A 22269-nucleotide genomic window follows, 5' to 3' on the forward strand; every position below is an offset into this window, starting at 1 on the left:
ACTTTTGAAGCAAATGTGTTTGTGTGAATATCTTCTTTAATTGTGGCCATAATGATAATTTAACATTTTTCAAAGCTTTTACTATAACTTGTTACCCCCAGAGAGTTATGACAACAAAATGAATTTATAAAAAATAAAAACAATTACATGATAAAGTGAAGTGATGGTAGTAATATTTTCAATTGGGCAGCTTACTCTAGATTTGATGTAAGATGTAAACAGTCAGCATTAAAGGCCCCGTCTTCCCTCTGCCATCACTGTTCTAATCTGGGTGTTGTTATTTCTCAGATATAGTAGAGGGGAAAGGAGACGATGGAGAGTCTATTTATGGACCAACATTTGAAGGTAGGTGTCTTTCAAGTTTCTCAGTCATATATTAGCTGGTTATTGAAATTTGAAAGGGTTCAAATGAGACAATTTGGGATAATATTCAGTAGAAATGAAAGTCAAAAATGGTTGGGGCTGGAGAGATGGCTCAGTGGTTAAGGACACTGGCTGCTCTTCCAGAGGTCCTGAGTTCAATTCCCAGCAACCACGTGGTGGCTCACAACCACCTGTGATGAGATCTGGTGCCCTCTTCTGGTGTTCTGCATGTACGCAGGCAGAACACCGTATACATAATAAATAAATCTTAATAAAAAAAATGGTTTTACTCTTCAAACTGCAGATGTTTTTTTAAAGTGGAGCTTTGCCCTTGCCTGATTAAAGACTGAGTGGTATTCTAAAACAAAACAAAACAAAAAACTGGGATTGGAGATGTAATTCAGTTGGTAGGGTGCTTGCTTACCTAGTATGTATGAAACCCTGGGTTGGATCTCCCAGACCACTGTGTATGGTAGGTTGTGTTTGTAATCCCAGCACTGAGGAGGTAGAGAAAGGATGATTAGGAGTTCAAGGTCATCCTCAGATATGTAGCTACATGAGACATCTCAAGCAACCAACCTCTTGGTCCAGTCCACAGCAGCTTTGTGCACACATTTACTTGCCTATTTCTTTAAGACAAATCCCAGTGTATTAGTTAGTTCCCCTGTGTTCTACCAGATAGCAGGAATGCTATTGAAGATTACAGGAGTTATGGCAAAATGCCAACAGATCCAGTTTGAAAAGGTTGTCACTGATCAAAGATGTGGTCATTTGACCTCCATAAAAAAATAATAATTGCAATTGGTTGGAAGTCAACATATATTTTAAACCCACAAGTTCATAATGATACCGTATTATAAAATAAAATCTAACTGGTTACCTTTGGAGGAATGATTGAAAAAGAATGCATTATCTTGGGGCTGGAGAGACGCCTCAGTGTTTAAGAGTGCATACTGCTTTTAGCAAGGATCTGAGTTTGGTTCCCAACATCCATATCAGGTAGCTCACAATCACCTACCTGTAACTCCAGCTCCAAGGGATCCAATGCCCTCTTCTGGACTGCATGGGCACCTATACACCCATGCACATATACACATACTTATATAAATAAAAATAAGTCTTTAAAAAAACTGATATCTTGAAAACTGAGGTAATCAGTTTTCTATTATCTATTCTCTATTATCACTGCCTGGAGGACTAGCCTCCAGCAGCACCCAGGGTATGCAAAAAAAAAAATCCATGAATGTGGCAAGGGCCAATCTTTTCCATCTGAGGGGTAAGGAAAGAAACGCATGGGTTCTGATGGTAACTTTTATTTCACCTTGAGAAACCTTCCCTGAAAAATCTCCACACAGCTACATCATCTCTCAGCACAGCTACATCTCTCCTCTGTACAGCTCTCTCACAGAAAAATCTCTGGACAAATATATGAGGTACATTTTGAGGGCCACGTAACATTTCTTGAGTAAACAATAAGGAACAGAGCCATAAGAAATCACACAGTTTCTCTCAGACTTGGGACGTCAGGAGGCACATAGGCTGAGCACCCAGTATTTCCTGATGGAGGGTGACATTGAAATTCAGGACCTAAACAATAAACAGTTGGCTAGACCTTAAGCCCTGCATCGTCTGCACAGAGAGTCGGTTGCTGAGAGAATCTGTACAGGGAGTTAATGTCTACTAAAGTTGTTTTGTGCCTGACTTTGGTTCAACCAACAGACAGTTTGGAATCTGTCCTTGTGCAATTCATTTTCAGGGGCAACTAGTCTGCTTTGAATTTGCTCTGAGGTCTTAAATCAACTAAACATGTAAAAAGCTGTCTTTGTAGCTGAGAATACTGTTATTTTCCTATGTCAGTTTGAGCTATGAAAAATATCCTAGCATTATTTCTATTCATCAAAATTACACAGCTTAAGAAGAAGTCATCTTCCTGACCATCCACGAGAAAATTACAGACAGAAACAAATGGTATCCACAGCCAGTGACCCCACGGCCTTTGCCTCGTGGGGCTCCCCATCAGAGTTAGCCCTCTGTTGGGTTGTCATCTGCTGTATGTTCTTAGTGACCTCCAGCATTGTATGAAATACATCAATCTGTAGATAAAGAGAATTATCTCAGCTGAGTGTGACAGCACACACCTTTAACCCCAGAGCACAAGAGGCAGAAATAGGCAGATCTCTGTGAGTTGGAAGCCGGCCTGTTCTACATACAGAGTTCTGGGACAGCCAGAGCTACATAGTGAGATCCTGTCTCAAAAATAATATCAAGATAGATGGGTGGATAGATATTTACATAGATAGATAGACAGACAGACGTGGGTGGATAGATGGATGGAAGAAACATCTTTTATGAAAGATGTTTTTATAAAAAAAGATAGTCCAGAGGCTGGAGAGATGGCTTTGTGGGTAGGGGCACCTGCTGCTCAAGCGTGAAGACCTGAGTTTGGATTCTAGCACCATGAAAAAGCTGGGCATGTTTGTATGCACCTGTACCATGTCTCTGTCTAGGAGTGGAGGTGCTGGGGCTTATGGCCACCAGCTAAGCTCCAGGTTCAAGGAGAGATCCTGTCTCAAAAGAGGTAAAGTGAGGAAAGGTAGAGTGGGACACCTGGAGTCTCCCTCTGCCCTTGTCTTAGTCACTGTTCTAATGCTGTGAAGAGACACCATGACCATAGCAACTCTACAGAAGAAAAGCATTCAGGTGGGAGCTTTCTTACAGTTTCAGAGGGTCAGTCCATTATCCTCTTGGTGCGGAGCATGGTGGCAGGCAGACGTGGTGCTGGAGAAGTAGCTGAGAGCTGCATCCTGATCTGCCAGGCAGAAGGCAGAGGAACTCTGGGCCTGGCATAGGCTTTTGAAACCTCAAAGCTCACTCCTAGCAACACACTTATTCCTACAAGGCCACACCGAACTAATCTTTCCAAACAGTCTACCAACTGACAACGAAGCATCTAAATATATGAGCCTGTGGGGCAGTTCTCTTCAAACTTCCACAGTTCTTTGCAAGCGTGTGCACAGGTTCAGGCACCTATGCATCACCTGCCCATGTGTGTATACACCATATAAACAAACACACATACACACATCCAATTAATAAATGAAAAGGAGCCGGGCGGTGGTGGCGCACGCCTTTAATCCCAGCACTCGGGAGGCAGAGGCAGGCGGATCTCTGTGAGTTCGAGGCCAGCCTGGACTACCAAGTGAGTTCCAGGAAAGGCGCAAAGCTACACAGCGAAACCCTGCCTCGAAAAAATCAAAAAAAAGAAAAAAAAAATAAATGAAAAGGAAATGATACCGTAGGCTAGTGGCTGCTCACCTGGCCACAGTGAAACATGGATGGAGGCCCTTGTTGCATCAGCCCCTCTGTAGAGGGAAGTTTCTCCGGTCCTGCCTTGCCCAGCAGTCAAGATGAATCTCTGCCACCCGTGGTCCCACAGCTGCTTATAAAATAATCACTCAGAGGCTTATATTAATTGCAAACTGTATGGCCTGTGGCTTCAGCTTCTTGCTAGCTAGCTTTCATCTTAAATTAACTCATTTCTATAAATCTGTATGTTGCCACGTGGCCATGGTGTTACTGGTCTGCTGGCATCTTGTTCCTTCTGTGGCAGGCTGGTGTCTCCCCCAACTCTGCTCTTCCCTCTGTATCACTGCTTGGATTTCCCGCCTGGCTGTAAGCTTTCTTGCCATAGGCCAAAACAGCTTTATTTATTATCCGATAGGAGCCACACATACTCACAGCATACAGAAAGACATCCCACAGCACCCCTTGAACATCACAGAGACAAAGACAGCAGAAATTCTGTGCCTCTGTTGAAAGAATGCACCAAGAGATAGGAAAGCCTCTGCATCCAGGTACAGTCTCCATTTCAGCATGACATGTTCCAAAGGAATCTCATTGGTGCTACTGTGATGGCTTGGCAGTAATGATGTCCCTTGAACCCCCAACAGAAGGAAAGAACCAGCTCCAAAATGCTGTCCTCTGACCTTCACACACACACACACACACACACACACACACACACACACACACACCACTAGTAAATATTTTAAATCCTTTCACGGAAAGTAGCAGGGGTGGAGAGATGGTTCAGTGCCTAAGAGCACTTGATGCTCCTACAGACAACCTGGATTTGCATCTCAGCACTCAAGTTGGACAGTTCACAACTGCCTGGGGATCCGATGCCCTCTTCTGGCCTTTGTGGGCACCAGGCATGAACATGCAAATATATACATACAAAATAAAAAATAAATGAATCTTTAAAAAAATAGAAAACAGCCAGGCAGTGGTATTGCACGCCTTTAATCCTAGCACTTGGGAAGCAGAGACAGGTAGATGTCTGAGTTTGAGGACAGCCTGGTCTACAGAGCTAGTTCCAGGACAGGTAGGGCTACACAGAGAAACCTTGTCTCAGAAAAATTTAAAAAAGAAAACAAACAAAAACCCTCTGCATCATGCAACACCATGCAATAAAAAAATCACACAGTGGGCTGGAGAGATGGCTCAGAGGTTAAGAGCACTGACTGCTCTTCCAGAGATCCTGAGTTCAATTCCCAGCAACCACATGGTGGCTCACAACCATCTGTAATGAGATCTGGTGCCCTCTTCTGGCATGCAGACATACATGCTGTATACATAATAAATAAATAAATCTTTAAAAAAAATCACACAGCTTATGGCAAAAATGAGGGTTCTATTAAAACACAAGAGAGACAGGCTGGGGAGATGGCTCAGTGAATAATGCACTTGCTTGGAAGACCAGATTTCAGATCCCTAGCAACCCACATAAAAGCTACATGGTCTTAGCAGCCTTCCTCTGATTTTAGCCCTGAGGAGGCAGAGACAAGGGATCATCAGGGCAAGCTGGATAACTAGATTTACAAATCAGTGAGCTCTGGGTTCAGTGAGAGACCCTACAGCAGTAACTTAAGTGGGGGCGCAATTGATGAAGACACTTGCCATCAACCTCTGGCCTCTGCATACACTCTCACATAACTAGATAACTGCTATAGTAAATATAGGACTTTCCCTTGAAAAAGACCCGCCTTGTAGAGGTGAGTCCATGAAATGTTCTGTAGGTCAGGCAGGCCTTGAAATTGCAATCCTCTTTCCTTAGCCTGACGCCCAGCTATCTAGATGACTATTAACTGATTATGCTAGCATGGAACCCGGTACCTCACACGTGCTGGGTAGGTACCTCACTTCCGAGCTAAATCCCCAAGCCAGAACTTCATAGTCAGTGAATACTTTACTGACTTTGCCATCCACCATTTGTTTTAGTACATTTGAACTTGGAGGCTGTTGTAGTTAGGTGGGCAGGGTGGGTTTGTTTCGGCCCACAGTGGGAAGGTGCAGTCCATCACGGCGGTGGGGAAGGCAGGGCGGCAGGAGTGTGAAGCAACAGATGTCATCTCATCCAGGCAGGAAGCAGAGAGAGATGAATGCTGATGCTCAGCTCACGTCTTCCTCTTTACTCAGTCTGTGCTCATTCAGAGTGACTATTTCCTGTTCAGTTACTTTCTGGAAACCCCTCATGGACACTTCCCCAGGTGTATTTCCAAGATGATTTAAAATCCTATCAAGTTGGCAAAGAAGATTAATTGTCACAGAAAACAAAACTGGGGGTGACACTTCTGAAATTGATGGCCTCATCATCAATGCTGTGTTCTTCTCACATGTAACCTTACACATTTGCACTTAGACACCCCAAACTAACCTTTCCCTTAAAAGTCAACCCATGGGAGGCTGGAGATTAAAATGTATTTGAATACAAGTGAAAATGAGCATAGATTACTATCTTCATAATCGGTATTTAGGAGCAGAGCTAATCCAGTTAAGGTGTCAGGAGTCCTAGGATTATACCCACCAGACAAGGGTCCTGCTCACACACAGGACATGTAACCTGCATAGCCCAGGGACTCCGCAGTATAGGAGGACTGTGACAGGTCCATGTAAGGTGCTGCAGGGGAGGGCAGACAGACCCGTGAAGGAGTTGAGAAGGGTCTTTGTAACGCTCTCATGGTTGTCTGAACGAAGGTCCACTGCAGACAGCACAAGGAAGCCTGCTGTCCTTCTGTACATACCGCACAAGAGACAGATGAGCTAAGTGCTCAGGCAGTTCTGGTAAGCTTTCACAACTCTAAGAAAGTTTGCTTGAATGTTTGAAAATCATCAAAACTAATTGGGGTATATCAGGAAGTACTGTGAAGCCTGTTACCAAGTTCCCTTTGCTCCCTAAATGCTGTCATTGTTGGCAACAATACAGATACTTCAGTGACCTACTGATTATTCTTTCCTAGATGAAAACTTTTCGGTTCCTCATGATAAAAGAGGAGTTCTTGGAATGGTCAATAAAGGTCGTCATACCAATGGGTCACAATTCTACATCACACTACAAGCAACTCCCTATCTGGATAAAAAATATGTGGCTTTCGGGTATGTACATGATAGGTTTTTCTGCATAGCATTCACACCTATAAAATGTTGCTCAAAAATATTTGTATCATTATTGAACATAGTCAGATTAGCCAAAAATAGAGCTGAATGATACAAAATAATACAGACACATCTAGCAACAAGTAGTTATAACCAATTTGTTATCCATAAAATACAGAAATTAGGGCTGGCAGGATGGCTCAGTGGGTAAAGGGGCTTGTCGCACAATCCTGAGGATATGAGTTCAACTCCTGGAACCCACATAAAGGTGGAAGGAGACACAACTCCATAAAGCTGTCCTCTGATTTCAACACATGTGCCATGTTATGCGCACCACACACATACATCACACACTAATAATAATTAATGTTAAGTACAGAAATTAATTAAACACAGCTGTGGTGATGTTCTGTCTCTCTCTCTATATATATATGATATATATCATATATATTTATCAATATGTCCTTACATACCCACTTACCTGTCATCTTCAGCCTCCAGATTAATATCAATTCTTAAAACTAATCATACCATAGTGCTTAATAATACAGAAATAGTTTCATGCAGAAGTGAGAAGTTGATGCCGTCTCACTGTCTGTGAGATTGTCTATGGGTCAACAATAATTATTAGAATGTTAGTAAGAAGCTAATTAGCCCGTGGACCACCATGGGCAATGGATGTACTTTTCATCACTCAGTGTTCTGTTCGATGCTTCGTTACTGATGAGCCCATGAGGGAAGCGAGCAGACTGTCTTGCCCGAGGTGATGCAGTAGACCATTTTAAACATTTATTAGGCTCTTTCAGTCCCTCCAGAGGGTCATCTATTGCTGCTGCAACTCACAAAGGACTTTCATATCACTGTTCATTTCAACCACAGTAATTCCCTTAGTTTAATGCTTTCGGTGGTACTTCCAGAAGACAGCATTAATTAGATGACTTTTCATTCATAGGTTTAGAACTTAATGACTTGCTTTCAGTTTTCCTCCACATCAATAAAGTATTGACTTTCTCTGTTTGTAAAATGGTCTTGTTTTTTTGTCTGTGACAATGCATTATATCTTTCTCTGTCTCTGTCTCTCTGTCTCTGTGTGTGTGTGTGTGTGTGTGTGTGTGTGTGTGTGTGTGTGTGTGTGTGTTTGACAGGGTCTCACTATGTAGCTCTGGCTGTCTTGGAACTCACTCTGCAGACCAGGCTGGCCTCAAACTCAGACATCCTGCTGCCTCTGCCTCCCCAGTTCAAGGATTAAAGGCATGTGCTGAAAATGCATTCTTGAATTGTTTTTAGATAACTTTACCTCTTCTTGGATCATTTGAATAACCGTTGTCATCTTGTTGACAATTTGTACCCCTTCTACCAGTGCCTTGTTGATCCCTTGTACCCCATTAAAGTCGGCTTTCTCAGACACAAGCGTGACAGCTTTAACTGTAGTGCCCAGTTACCACCACCTCCTGCAGACACACACAGCATCCAGTCCAGCACAGCATCCCTCCCCTCTCCTGCCCTACACCTTTCTTCAGCCACCGTTTTTGCTGTTTTCTTGGTTCATCCAATCAGAATTTTATTGGGCACCTGCCATCTGTCACTACTGATGTTTAGAGTAGGAGAGGGTGGCAAGACACGGGCCTGCCCTTCAGAGACTTTAGATTCCACCAAGAAAGGCAGATAAAAACAAACAAAAGACCCCATGAAAACCAAAGAGAGTGCAACTGGTTACTGGGAAGGCTCGAAGTGGGACTGAGAGGACACCCCTCGATTCCTCACGGGGTGCGGTGTGGAGGGGATGTCTGGAGAGTGGTCTAGTTGGCGATGATTCCTTGGCTGTTTTTAGGGAAATCTCGTTTTTGTTGTCATTACCACTGTGGCCACAGGGAGGCAGTGTGTTCCCTTTATTGTTTCAGCTCAAGCATAGTCTCAGCTTATCCCTGAACTCTCCTAATGTTGGAATATATAAACAGGATCCCACAGAAATGGAGATGGAGAAAGGTAATAGCAAAATAGACAACCAGTCTAGTTGGGGTAGATGAACTATGTCTTTCTGCCCAGGTGAAGCTGCTGCTGCTTCCCTGGGATCTCCTAGCATTTCCGCTTCTGTAAGCCCATGTGTGGTTAACAAGGCCTGGAAACACAGAAGTTTCCTGCTTATCTGAGGCAAGCCCTCTTTCTGAGTTCTAATTTCTGAAGACAGATGATGCTAGGAATGCTTATCAGCAGACTGCAGCAATCTGCAGTATGGCCTCGCCCAGTGTCCCTCATGTGGAAAGAATACAAAAATACAAGCTTGTGTCAGGCGGTGGTGGCACATGACTTTAATCCCAGCACTCAGGAGACAGAGGCAGGTGGATCTCTGAATTTGAGGCCAGCCTGGTCTGCAGATCGAGTTCCGGGACTACACAAAGAAACCCTGTCTCCAAAAATGAGCAAACAAGTCTTTGGGCTGGAGAGATGGCTCTGTGGTTAAGAGTACTGGCTACTCTCCCACAGGACCCAGGTTCAATTCCCAGCACCCACATGGCAGCTTACAACTGTCTATAACTGCAGTTCCAGAGAATCCAACATCCTCACAGATAAATGTGCACATAAAATAAATAAAGTGTGTATTTTTTTAAATGCAAGCTTGTAAGATTGCCACTCATGCAGATACATGGCAAAGGCATGGGGGAGTATGTGTTGGGGATGGAGGCAGGAGAATTTCATTTCCAGGGGGTCTTAAGGTGGGAAGGAACTGTGGGAGGCTTTGTAAGAATATGAACCAGATAGCTAAAGTGAAGTAGAAGTTAGCCAGATAGAGAAAGGGGAAGTTACAATTAATCAGTTTTTGAAAGCATAAGGCACTCTTAACAATGCCCTGCAGAACAAGAGAGAAGCATGTCCACAACTGAGCTGGTCTCGCCAGAGTGTGAAGCCCCAGGGAGAATAGAGATAGGCTGGAGAAAGGGGATGGAAAAGGACCACTGGGCATAGGTGCCATGCATGCTTCAGGGTGTGGACTTCTTCCAAAGATGATGAGGAACTACGGGAGCATTTTAAATTGTAAGCAATTGAGCAGCTCATTAGGAAAGATTTCTGTACAGCTCAAGAGTAAACTGGAAAAGAATTAAAAAAGTATAGAGTCCCGTTAGGAAGGTCTAGTCATAATAGGTGTAGATGAAGTTCTATTTACACTGGCAGTATAAGCAAGTTGGGATGGAGCGGGCAGATACCAAGGATATTCAAGTTACATTCATGGAGCTGGATGTTGAAGGTGGGAGCACAGCAGGGGCTGGGTCAGTGTTTTACAACTGCACTTTCTGTAATGATGGAAATCTGTAGTCTCCACGGTCCTGCACAGCAGCAGCCGCAGACATCCACGGCCATTGGACACTCAAAATGTGACCAGCGCAGCTAAGGAACATACTTGATTGATTCTGAAAGTTTTAGATTTTGAGTGTGTATGTGCGTGTGTGAGACAGAGAGAGAGAGAGAGAGAGAGGAGAGAGAGAGAGAGATTGAGATTGAGATTGCATGTGCCTGCTAAGGCCAGAAGGGGCATTGGATCCCTGGAGCTAGAGTTAGAGATGGTTGTGAGCCGTCCAGTGAGGGCACTGAGCTCTGGTTTTGTAGAAGAGCAAGTGCTTTTAACCAGTGAATCATCTCTTCATCCCTTGGTTTTAGACACATTTAAATAACCGCCTGTTTGAGTGGCCTCCGCACTGGCAGGTCTATAGTAACTCCCCGGGGCTGAGAACTGGATACGTGGTTGGTACCATTCACCAAGAGAGACCACAGGAGGAGGATTTCCAAGAGATCAGGTGAGGCCGGCTAAGTTACATTTAAGGTTGATACTTTCGGGACACTCTGAGGACACTGGGGGAGAAAGATTCAAGCAGGTCAGGTTTGGATGTAAATTTAGAAGCAGATTGATTGGTAGCTGAGCTGAAGTCAGACCCTAATACCACCACTCTAGGACAGTCCCTGGCCTTTGCTTATCTTGTTCCTTTCTGTCTCGCTTCAGTCAGATGAAATCCTGTTCAAAGATCAGGGCCTAGACCCTGGCAGAGGGCTTCTTAGTCCTCTTTGGTGCATTGTGAACAACTCGGAGTAGGGACTGGGTCTTGCATAGACTGTACCCTAGCACTCCACAGTAGAGAGGCACACATGTAAGAGCCCCAATATGTGTCAGACCTGTTTGGAAAAAGGCTTTATGCCCTCACTAGACAGGTGAGTCTGCGTTCATCTTCCGCTCACATGTACCTCTGTTGCTCTTCGTCTTCATCCATTTCCTCTTGCTATAGCCTGGGTAATTGACAGGTGTTTATTTGGGGGCTAGGAGCATGGTCTAAGAGCATGGTGCTGGGCATCTGGTGAAGGCCTGCAAGACTGTGTCATAACATGAAGATAACTCAGACCTGTGAAAACCATGGACCATTCATGAGGGCAGATTTCCCAATGACCCAGTCACCTCTGAAAGCTCCCTCTTAATACCACCACAGTGGTGGTTCAGCATGAGCTTTAGGGGAGCATTTAAACAGCACCCTGTGTTGGACCTTCTGATTGGGATGGCAGAATCAAGCCCAGAGGCAGATGAAGAGGATACACATATGATCCGTGTTGGCACTGGCCACACTGTCAAGGTTCATGCACTAGAAATTGCCCCCTCCCCTCAGCCACTGACCTAACCCCAAGCATTGGCAGAAGGCACTTCTGTGTCTAGGCCTGTCTCTCTGCCATATACTGATGGGTTTGTTTGGATTTTTGTTTATTTGTCTTTGTGTATGTGTGTGTTACAAGTGTATGTTAATGTAGGTGTGTGCCTGAGTGTGTTGGTGCATGATGCACATGCATGTGTGTGAACAAGCATGTGGAAGTCAGTGGTCAATGTCTTCCTCTGTTTCTCTCCACCATATGTGTTTTAATTTTAATTAAATAAACACCCAGCTAATAGGTAATGAGTTTCAGAACCAATAACATGCTTCCTAAGAAAAATTCACTGTAAGTATGGTAATACCGGTAGTTTAAAAGGTAATGTTAACCAGGGGCCTGGAGAGACAGCTCAGTGGTTAAGACTGTACTGCTCTTGCAGAGGAATGGAGTTCTACAGACTCTGACTCCAGCTTCGGAGAAATCATGGCCTCCAAGGGCACCTGCACACACGCATGTACACACACCCACATAGGCAACTAAAGTTAATAAAAAGAAAAGTGGGAGACTTGGGTTTGGCAATGATTCTGAGATCTGATCCCAAAGACATGAGCAATGCAAGAAATGACAGGTAAATTGGGATGTCAACAAAATAAGAAACTTTTGAATCAAAGGGCATCATCCAGAAAGTCAAAAGACAACCTACACCAACAGCATGTGAGTAAACAAAAAATAAACCCTTATCAGGAGTGGGGAGATAGCCTACTGTGGAGTGCTTGCCTTGTGTGCATGGGTAGGTCCCTGGGGTTTAACTCCAGCACCCCAGCAGAACCTTCTGGAAAAGACCTATGTGTGAGATACGCACCTCGCTTGTTGAGACACCGTACTCACTGAACCTGGAGCTCATCAGTTTGCCTTAGTCTGTCTGGCTAAAGAAGTGCAGGATCTACACCCGTCTCTCCCCATCACCAGCCCATCACATTCGTGTTCCACGGTGTCTGGCTTTTAGGTGGGTGTTCAGCTTCCTAACCTAGGTCCTCATGGTTGTGTGCAGACACTCCACCTAGTGAACCGTCTTCCCAGCTTTCACGCTGCTGCCTTCTAGCTGAAAACAAGTCTGACATCACTCGTCTGGTGTTCTCGCTCATGGCCAGTGAGGGTCTGCAGAGGCCCAGACTGGCATGGGCTTAAGTGCTTATTCGTGTACCCAGTGGGCGGGTTGGGTGCCTAGCAGGTGCCAGGCTTTCAGCAAAAGTGTGCCTCTGCCCTCAAGGGAGAACCAGAAGTTAAAAAATGAGTGAGTGAATGAATGAATGAATAAAAGACTTCAGAGTCAGAGAGGTGGCTTGGTGGGTAACAGCACTTGCTGCACAAGTCTGGTGACCTGGAACCCATGATGGAAAGAGAGGAGGAGAAAGTTGTCTTCTCACCTGCATACATGCACACCTCTGCACACCTGTACTCACATAGGCCCTCCCCCCTCTCTCTCCCAAACACACACACACACACACACACACACACACACACACACACACACACACACACAGAGAGAGAGAGAGAGAGAGAGAGAGAGAGAGAGAGAGAGAGAGAGAGAGAGAGGTATTAAAAAAAAAAACATTCCACCCCTGTAAACACCTCTAATGGTGAGGGGGGACTTAATGTAAGTACAAATCCCTGAAAACTTTTCCTGAGAAACTAAAGACAGATGAGAGCTGGTAGGCCAGGAGATGGCTAGGCCAAGGGAAAGGGGCCGGCTATGGCAGGAAGGTAGAACTTCCAGATTCTTAAAGTACTGGAGGCCAATCTGCGTGTAGCAGAGCAAGACATCCCTGGGGCAGTGGGAGGCAGAACAGGGGCCCCAGGGGAGTTCTAGTCCTCATCATCAGATGGTGAGCAAGGGTTCAGAGCAGGGAGGTGACACCAGGTTTGTAGTTCTGGTGGTTCTCTCCTGACTGCAGTGTGGAGGAAGGTTGCCAGGAGGGTAGACAGGTGCCAGAGCAAATGCAGAGATGCCAACTGAAAGCTGCAGCCGTGAGCCGCTTCAAGGCAGGAGGGACTGAGTAGTGGTGCTGGGCATACATACGGGCAGCAAGTGGGCACACGGGGGCACACTTAGAGCCATTTCAGGTATTTACAGCTGCAGTTAATTTGTAACAGCCTTCGCTGTAGTTGGGTAGGACTCCGTTTGTGAATGTCAACTAAATGCGGAACGTCAAGACTGATCACTTTTTTATTCCCTCTTATGCAGGCAATTAATCGAAGGAACCGAAGTTCTTAAAGAACTAGAATTAGTTCCAACAGAGAACGAAAGGCCAATGCTTCTTTGCAGTATTGCAGACAGTGGAATTCTTTATACCTGATTTTCCCATCAGTCAGATTTTCTGTGGTGGGTCATTACTGTGCGTTTGACCAGCTGTTTCTATATTTAATTAAATGGTGCTTGATAACATTGGACTCGAAGGCCGTGGCAGACACAATTGTTGGTTCATATACCCGTCATGCTCTTTCCTCTCCTGCTCCCACCACAGAGACTCTAAGTACAAAATACTCGGTTTCCCAGGCTCCTTTACAACTGGAAAGGCCATTTGAGAGCACTGTGGCCAGTGGGTCACTGGAGTACCAGTGGTCTTGTTCCTGCTCCTCCATCGTGTTTTGAGTATGATAGGCTGGGAGCCAAGAGAACTGCTGAGCCTCACCTCACCACCTCCTCTTTCTGGAATTTTTACTATGTAAGGCAAGTAGAACTCTGGATTCTATTCCTGGTTCTATTCCTATTAATTTGTTACTTGTGGCCCTGAACGTAATTAACCTAGCAATGTGCCTAGTGAGTTTTTAGTCTAAAGCATTTGTAAATGAATTGTGCTGTTTGTAACTATATTCCTATCATGATATGCTTGATAAATAACTGACACAATAGAAAAACAATTCAGTGTGAAGTTACAGTGCTTATGCATAGCCCGCAGGAAGGACACATGTATTTGGATGTTGTAAATATCGTCATGTCTCTGAGCCATTCCAATCATAAGAAAATCAAGAGTTGGGGTTGATCCTTGTGGGTTGGTCCCAGTGAACTGCTGGAGCTCTGTTTTATCAGCTGCTCCATCTGAAGGTCCCTAAGGCTCCATCACTTGTAGGGAAAGCTTTTAAAATATAGACCAGCAGGCCCTGTACTTGACATCCTGAGTCACAGTCCCTAGGAGAGAGAGTCTCAAGATGGAGACGGGGGAGTTAATTTAGTTCTTTCTTCCTTGGACAGCTGAACACCAGGAGATGACAGAATCATCTGACTTCAGTGCCCCTGGTGGCGTCACCATAGCATTGACTCTTACTGGTGATTGCTCAACTCCTACTGCTGCCTCTACCCTAGTGCCTCTCTCAAAGGTGGCTTGTCTTCCAAGGATGATCTCCCCTTAAACCAATTCTGAAAGAGACAGGATCTAAATTGGTTTGGGGCTTGCGAAAGGTAGGCATTTATTTTTAGATGATTACAGATTCACAGGAAGTTGCAGAAACAGTACAGAGAAGTCTTGTGTACCCTTCACCCTGTTTCCACAGTGTTTCCATCCTATGTAGCTATAGTACAGTATCAAAGTAAGCAGCTAACGTTGCTGCAAGTGTGTGATGCTGTTTCATCATGTGAAGCTTCGTGTCACATACAACGAAGACCCGTCACCCCAAAGATCACCCTCAGTCTACCCCTTATTCTCACCCATCCTGTCTTATTGCTGTATCATATATACACCAAATACAAAGCTCTAATGGAGTTGAGGAGAAAGAAAAGTGTCCATTCCACATTGTCAGCTGATCCGGAGATAGCACCGTGTTAAGGACATGTGCTCTACCCAGGTTGGAAACCAGGCTCTGCCCTTTCCTACTGCATCAACTTAGGCAAGAACTTCTACGCGCCTTTGTTTTCTAATGTGAAAAACAGCTGGTGTTTTCCAAGGTCAGTAACTAATCTTGTATCAAGAGCCTAAAAAGAGGCTTGGCATGCTGTAAGTGTTCAACAGATGGATGCTTTTATTTGATATTCAATAAATTACTTATTATAACTTGCAGGATATGGCCTCTGAATGTGTACTCTGTAAATGTTCTCCAGTACTCACCAACAGCCACATCAGATTGAGCTCCTTCATCTTCACAGAGCTCTGGGGTAGCTGAGAACCCAAGCTACTCTTTTCTTTATTTTGAAATCCTAAAACAGAACCTCACTGTGTAGCCCAGGCTGGCCTTGCACTCACAATCGTCCTGTCTCAGCCTTCCAAGTACTGAGATTGTAGGTGTGTACTACCATGTCTGAAGAGCTAAGCCCTCCTTTTCTGTGAAGCCTGCAGACCCTCTCTGTGGGACCTGGGCCAGTCCTCAGGCCACATTGGTGTTATCACAAAAGGGAACAGGGCTTGCTACCAAGACAAACCATTGAGACAACCAAACTGAAGCTCCCGTGTTTTCCAAGGATCCTGGTTAAAACACAGGACCAGCATTGGTGATGCAGTAACAGAGGTCAGGTTTTACTAGTAGGAAAACTGCATCAGTGGCCTTACACATTTTATCTGACACTATGAAAGAACTACTATATTCACTGGGTACAAGAAACTCACCCAGTAAGGGGCGTAGTGGTCCACACCTGTAATTCCAGCACTGGGGAGGTAGAGGCAGAAGACCAGCCAGCATGGGGTAAATAGTTTTCAAGTCCAGCCTAGGTTACTCAGCGAGTTCAGACCAGCCTGGGATACATGAGAATCTGCCATAAAAAGATTCCCATTTCCTTTAGCAGAAACGAAGGTAGAGTTCTACCAGTCTTCAGAGACAGCAAGTTCATGATCCCTTTGCTCTCTTCTGCTCTACTTCTGCAGAAACTTTCATTTCAAATGTATATGTGCAGTGCTTCTGAGGACCACCACTTAAAGGTATATACGTTGATACTTCTATTCCGGAGGTAGAGGGAAGAGGGTCAGAAGTTCAAGACTACCTTGTACTACACAGTAGTTTGAGAGCACCAGAGACTACCTGAGACCCTGTCTAAAATAAAATTTAAAAATCTATCAAATAATAAGAATAAAAAGGGCATTTGCCCCAACTATAAACAGTTAGTGATTATGATTACTTGGTAGTGAATGAATGGCCCATCAACATCAAGATTCAAGATTCTTGAATGTTTACATTTTATGGGTATTTTAAGTTAAACATGTTTGTTCTAGACTCACCTTTCCTACAATGGTGATATTTAACCTTTGGCTGACCTCATTTGTACTAATAATAGAAATAAGAAAGCCACTGTCCATCTCCTGGTCCTGAGATTTCCACAATTCTCTGAGTAAACCTACAAACCCAACAGCAGTACCCTGCTGTATTGGGGCTTCACTTTCTTTAGTACAATAGGACTACATCTATTCCATGTTTTGAGGACTGAGAAGCAAGTGAAGAGATTTCTCATGATGCCTGGTATAACAGCTATCCAATAAAAACTCGGGACTGCTTCCCACAAAACCAGTTCAGTGATGGTGCATCATCATTTCAAGAGGCATTAAGACCTCGTCATACTGTGTTACCATATGATACCATATGAATGTCTCAGTCAGTCAAACAAGCTAATTCAAAGGTTCCTTCTCCCATGCTGACTGGTACTCTCTCCTTAGAGACCATACTGTTATTCCCTACCTTCCCAGAATGGAATCACCACCGTTTACACAGGCAAACCTTAAGCTCCCCCATCAGACTTCACACATCATACAAATATAGATAATAAACTGGACTACAATAATGTACAACATAAATCACAAAGCTGGTCATTAGGGTTTTGTTACTGTGCTAAATCACAGCTTCTCTTACTTTGGCATGTAACAGGATGCTATCTGGCTGTGTTCTAGCTGAAAATAGTACTCCAAAAGAGACCAGAGGAAGCATTATGGATTTCTCTGTACACAGGGACATCATAGCTCATGCAGAACATCAGAAAGCTTCCCAGGGCATTACCTCAGCACATGGACTATCCCTAAGGAACAAGTAAAAAAAAAAAGATATCCATTTCTTAAATTAAGAAGTGATGTAAAGAGCTCTAAGAAACCCAGAGATGAGCAGAAGAGGAATAAATCTCAAAGCTGGATGTGTGGTCCAAACTTGAAATCCTAGCACTCAGGAGGATGAGTTTCAGGGCAGCCTGGGATATATAAGTTTAAGACCAGCCTGGGCTATGTAGGAAAAAGGGAAGAAGTCATACATCACAGGTACTGGCCCAAGGAGAAGCTGGCTGTATTCTATGGCTCTTGCACATCCAGTTTTGTGTTGTTTGTATCACAATCTTACATTTGTAAAATCAAAATGTGTCCTACTATAGTTTTGTAGGTGAGTTACTATTCACTGTGGCAGTTCAGGACAGATGAGTTCTGTGCATGGTATAGTATAATGCAGCCTTCTCAAACACATAATACACACGTGTACATATCTTCTGGGGATCTTGTGAAAATCAAGTTCTGATTACATTCTGAACAAAATTCTAAGTCTCATAAACCCTATCTGCTCATGGACCACTCTCAAAAGCAAGAGTAAGATGGGAGGTTTCTATCAGAATTGTAGGTTAGAAACACTCGGGGAACTTCTGAAAATCTGATGCCGAGGCCTTTCAGACCCATTATGTCAGTCCCTAGACATCTTTTTGTTTAATGCTCCAATGTGCGATAAAGTTGAGAACTCAAGCACAGTGCTCCCTCTTGAATCAAAGCCCTGGGACTAATATCAGTGAAACATCTACAAAGTGAAGGAGACCCTCCAAGTAAGTCTCTGGTATGTTATCAGTCCTAGCCATACATACTATCAAGCTAAGGTTAAAAATCTGAAAGATGATTGGTCAAGTGTTGCTGGATCCTCACAGCTCCCTCTGGGTAGGGAGTGAGAAGGCACAGCATCAATGGCTCAGACACCGGGAGTCAGTTGAAGGCAAATAACGAACTCATTTATCTAATAATGGGGAAGGCCTTATAAACCCTCCTCCCAGCACCCAGTCTGTGTCACAATCTGGTGGCATTACTTGGTCATCCCTCATTGGCTGGGCACCTCCAGGAACTCTAACATTAATCAGGAACTCTGACAGCGCCTGCTGCTAGGCCCTCAGGCAGACTCCAGGTTAGCTCATAAGGAAGTACATTATGTGCACTCCTTGGCAACTGGTCTGAGCCAATTTCCTCGACCCTATGGGCTGGTCCTACTCCAGTCAAGAACACTTCCTGCTTTTCCAGAGGACTTGAGTTCAGTTCCTAGTGCTCATGTTGGGTGGCTCACAATGTCCTTAACTCCAACTCCAGGGCATCTGATGCCCTCTTCTGGCCTCCAGAGACACCTACACACACATGCACACATACCCCCACCCCAACACATAATTTAAAAATTCTTTAAAGATCAGAAATTATTGTTATTGATCTTATTTAAAGTCTTTTGCTGTTTTTTGCTGTTGTTACTTTGCATGTTAGGCAAACATTCTACCCTAGAGCTCCACCTCTAGCTCATTACAGCCCTCCTACTGAAAGTTGGATATGTGCTAAAATTGTGCCGTGGGGGCCTGAGAGGTGGCTCAGTAGTCAAGAGCTCTTGCTTCTGTTGCAGAGGACTGGTGTTTGGTTCCCACTCGACAACTCAAAACCATCTGTAACTCCAGTTCCAGGGGACCTGCCACCCTCTGCTGGCCTCCCTGGAAAGCAGCTACACATGTGGTATGCATATATGCAGGTGAACACTCATACACATAAGAAGAACAAATCTTTTTAAAAATTAAAGTCAAGGCTGGCTCAGAAGGTAAAGGCACCATGGCATATTTGCATGCGGACCCACACAAACATAAAATAAATAAATGCAATAAAATACTGCATTACAGAATCCAGCCCTTGCAAATGTAATTTAAAAAACACTGTATTATAGATTCCAGTCCTAGCTTCCCACCCATCCCCTCCTGTGCATGTAACTCCCTGGTCCATAGCTAGAGAGGTTCTATTTCCTGGGAGCTACTTGTAGTACCAGCCCTCCTGAGCTTAGACACAGCTATTTTTGGCAAGGGTGGACAACTGACCCAAATGAACCAGTTTGCTCATTTCCCCAGCCTTTTCTAAAAAGTAAAAGTAATTTAGTGCCTTCTATAAAGCCCAGCTTCATGACTGGAGTAGGGAATAAGCTGATGAGTACCAAGTGCACAGTCTAGTAAGAAAGACAAATCGCAAATAAAAGGTGGTACATGCTTTGCTACAGATAAGCACAGCGGAGCACCTGTGGGCTGGGGGACAGGAAGCAGGAGTCCTGTAGGACTTTTAAGGAGAGCTTTCTGGAGAGAGTGCATCTTAGTCTGGGAGACCTGTAGGGAGAAGTGAGAATTGATGCCCAGATGGCAGAAGGGTTGAGTGGTCTAGGCAGAGGAACTGTATCAGGGTGGTCCAGAAGAAAAAGCAAACAGCAGGTAGGACTGGCAGCTCAGCTCTCCTATAGAGGTCTGCTTCGGGTTCAGAGGAAGTTGGTAGCTATGACGGTGAAGTGTCAACTTGATGCAATCTAGAATTACTCGGGAAGTCTCAGCGAGGGACTATCTGGACAAGGCTGGCCTGCGTTTGTTTCGTGTTAACTGGAGTGGGAAGACTCTCCCATCGTGGGCAGCACCATCCCCTGGGCTTGGGATTCATTCTCTCTCAAGTATGGGTAAGACTGACTGCTTCAAGATCCTGCCTCCTAGATTTCTCAGCAATGAAGGACTGTGATGTGGAATTGTAAGCTGAATAAATCCTCTCCACCTTAGTGTTCCTTTCATCGGGATATTTTATCACAGCAACAGGAAATGAGACTAGGTCAGCAATGGTTGGGAAATGTTAGGTCAGTTGAGTGCTCTCTTCCAGGAAGTGTAAAAGGAAATGCTGGGCAACAAACGTGGTTAGCCGTCAGGCCTAGGGCTGGCAGGAGCATGTGGGATTGGGTCCTGAAATGTTCTAGCAAGCCATGTTGACATGCCAAGAATTCTTCCTTTTAAGTTCAAGGCTCACAGACTTTTGGCTTCCCACCTGAAAGATGCACAGCTCTACTCCTACAGTGAATCACACTAACACCAGCCATGAAGAGGATTCTGTTCCTCACTATCCAGAAGTGGAGCCGAACTCCTGGTTCTCAAAGGCCCACTGGGTACTTGTTATTCTTCCAGCTTTTGCGTAGAGTGTTGGTCTGTTAGTTTGGGGGAAAGTGTTTAGAGAAATGATTTTCTTTTGTTTAAAAATATTAGGGGGAGCTCAGGCTGCAGCAGATTCATGAGAGCTACACACAGTTCTGTTGCTCGGGAGAGAAGAACAATGACAATCTGTAATCTTAATCACAGACCGGGTATCCCACCTGAGGGATGGCTGACCTTCTAAACAGAAATCTAGAACAGTGGTTCTCAACTAAGGCTGGTTATTTACCGTCAGGGAACACTGAAAATGTTAGGGGGATGTGTTGACACAGGAGAAGAGTAGCTCATTTTCTGGCTTCTCCTAGCTAGAGACCAGGTTCCGATTACACAACCAATAATCACAGCACAGGTAAGAAAGACTCAGCTATCCTGCAATCATAAGAGCGCCAACATTGAGAAATGAGACAATAAACAGAGTTCTGCTCCCTTATGACCTGAAAGTAAATGTTTCTAGAATGATGAAAATAACTTTGCAACTAAAGTCAGTTCCCTGATCTTCTTCCATAGATGTCATCAAAATAAACCCAAGTCAACCGTTTTCTAGCCTGGAAACCGTCTCCTTATTTCCTTTAAAGACTAAAGGAAATCTGAGGACTAGAGTTGTACACTCAAACAAGGTGTTAATCAATGGTCCCCACAGCAGAGTGTGTTCATCCCAGGGTACAAACGAGATCATCGATTTGGGAGCAGGAAGACAAGATGAAACACAGCCTCTGCTCTTAAATCTCCCGATGTTAGAAGCTGAGCGTGTCTTCTTTTAGCCCGGGTGTCATGTGTGGTTTGAGAGAACAGCAGCTGCTTCTCGGAAGCTCTGATGATGACACCTCCTAATTGACTGCACTTTAATGCTGCGGGCCACCGATTTGATCGGTCACAACCCACCAGTTTATGTTTTACACCGAGTGTACCCGCAAAGGGACCACAGTGATTCCGGGAGGAAATAAAGGCTTTCAATCCTAGGCTAAATTTGTAAAAATGCTTCTGCAGTAATTTTTAAAAATTTGTACTACAGTGAAACAAGACATCACTGGGACAGTCAATATTCATGTTACTCGAGTAAATTATGCATAATTAATTGTGACATATTTAAATTAAACAATTTAAAACACGACAAAAGCGAAACAGTTGAGACAGCATTACATAGGGTGCTGGGGGTGGAACCCAGGAACACACGCGTGAAGAGCAATTGTTCTACCAAATGAGCTACAACCCCATAGAATTTTCAACTCTATTTTTTAAATGCATGTCAAGCATTGAGCATTTTGTGAGACTCAGCATCAGATGGCGCTCACGACTACGGAGAGCCTGAACCGCGCCAACAGGCACCGAAAATGTCAGTTCTGGCACCGGGTAATCCTGGTGTCAGGGTCAGGTCACTTTCCCTAGTCTCTGATTTCCTCACCTGTGATGGGAGCGGGCGGGTGGGTGGGTGAGAGGGGACACGAAGACTTGCCATCCCCGACCGTCTGACTACAATGATGGGGTTGGGACAGATCCGTCACTACTGCGGCTCCCTCAGTGACTCAGAAGGAGCAGTTTGGGCAAGGGCACCGGTGGCGGTTGTGGTGCGGGGGCGTCGGGGACAGGAGATCACTTTCGGTCCTACCCTCGGCCGCCCGCATAAGAACAGGCGGCCCGGCAGAAACTCTCTGATCACG

General features: G+C 44.6%; 1 protein-coding gene across 9 annotated transcripts in view; it reads left to right on the top strand.

Annotated features, from left to right (window-relative positions):
• Ppil6 (peptidylprolyl isomerase like 6) overlaps positions 1 to 15479 on the top strand; it is a 33565-nt gene extending 18086 nt beyond the window's left edge. For 8 of the 9 annotated variants that reach the window (XM_052751504.1, XM_052751506.1, XM_052751505.1 and 5 more), the window contains 3 exons: positions 289 to 345; positions 6663 to 6798; positions 13667 to 15479. In XM_052751504.1, coding sequence (XP_052607464.1) covers positions 289 to 345; positions 6663 to 6798; positions 13667 to 13778 — 305 coding nt within the window. In that variant the 3' untranslated portion in view covers positions 13779 to 15479. Of the gene's footprint in view, positions 1 to 288; positions 346 to 6662; positions 6799 to 10452; positions 10590 to 13666 lie in introns of all 9 variants that reach the window. The other variant, XR_008221299.1, reaches the window with a different exon arrangement.
• Positions 15480 to 22269: the final 6790 nt, after the last annotated feature.

Source organism: Peromyscus californicus, unplaced genomic scaffold, assembly GCF_007827085.1.
Source record: "Peromyscus californicus insignis strain IS unplaced genomic scaffold, ASM782708v3 Scaffold_22__1_contigs__length_63687245, whole genome shotgun sequence".
Lineage (NCBI taxonomy): Eukaryota > Metazoa > Chordata > Mammalia > Rodentia > Cricetidae > Peromyscus > Peromyscus californicus.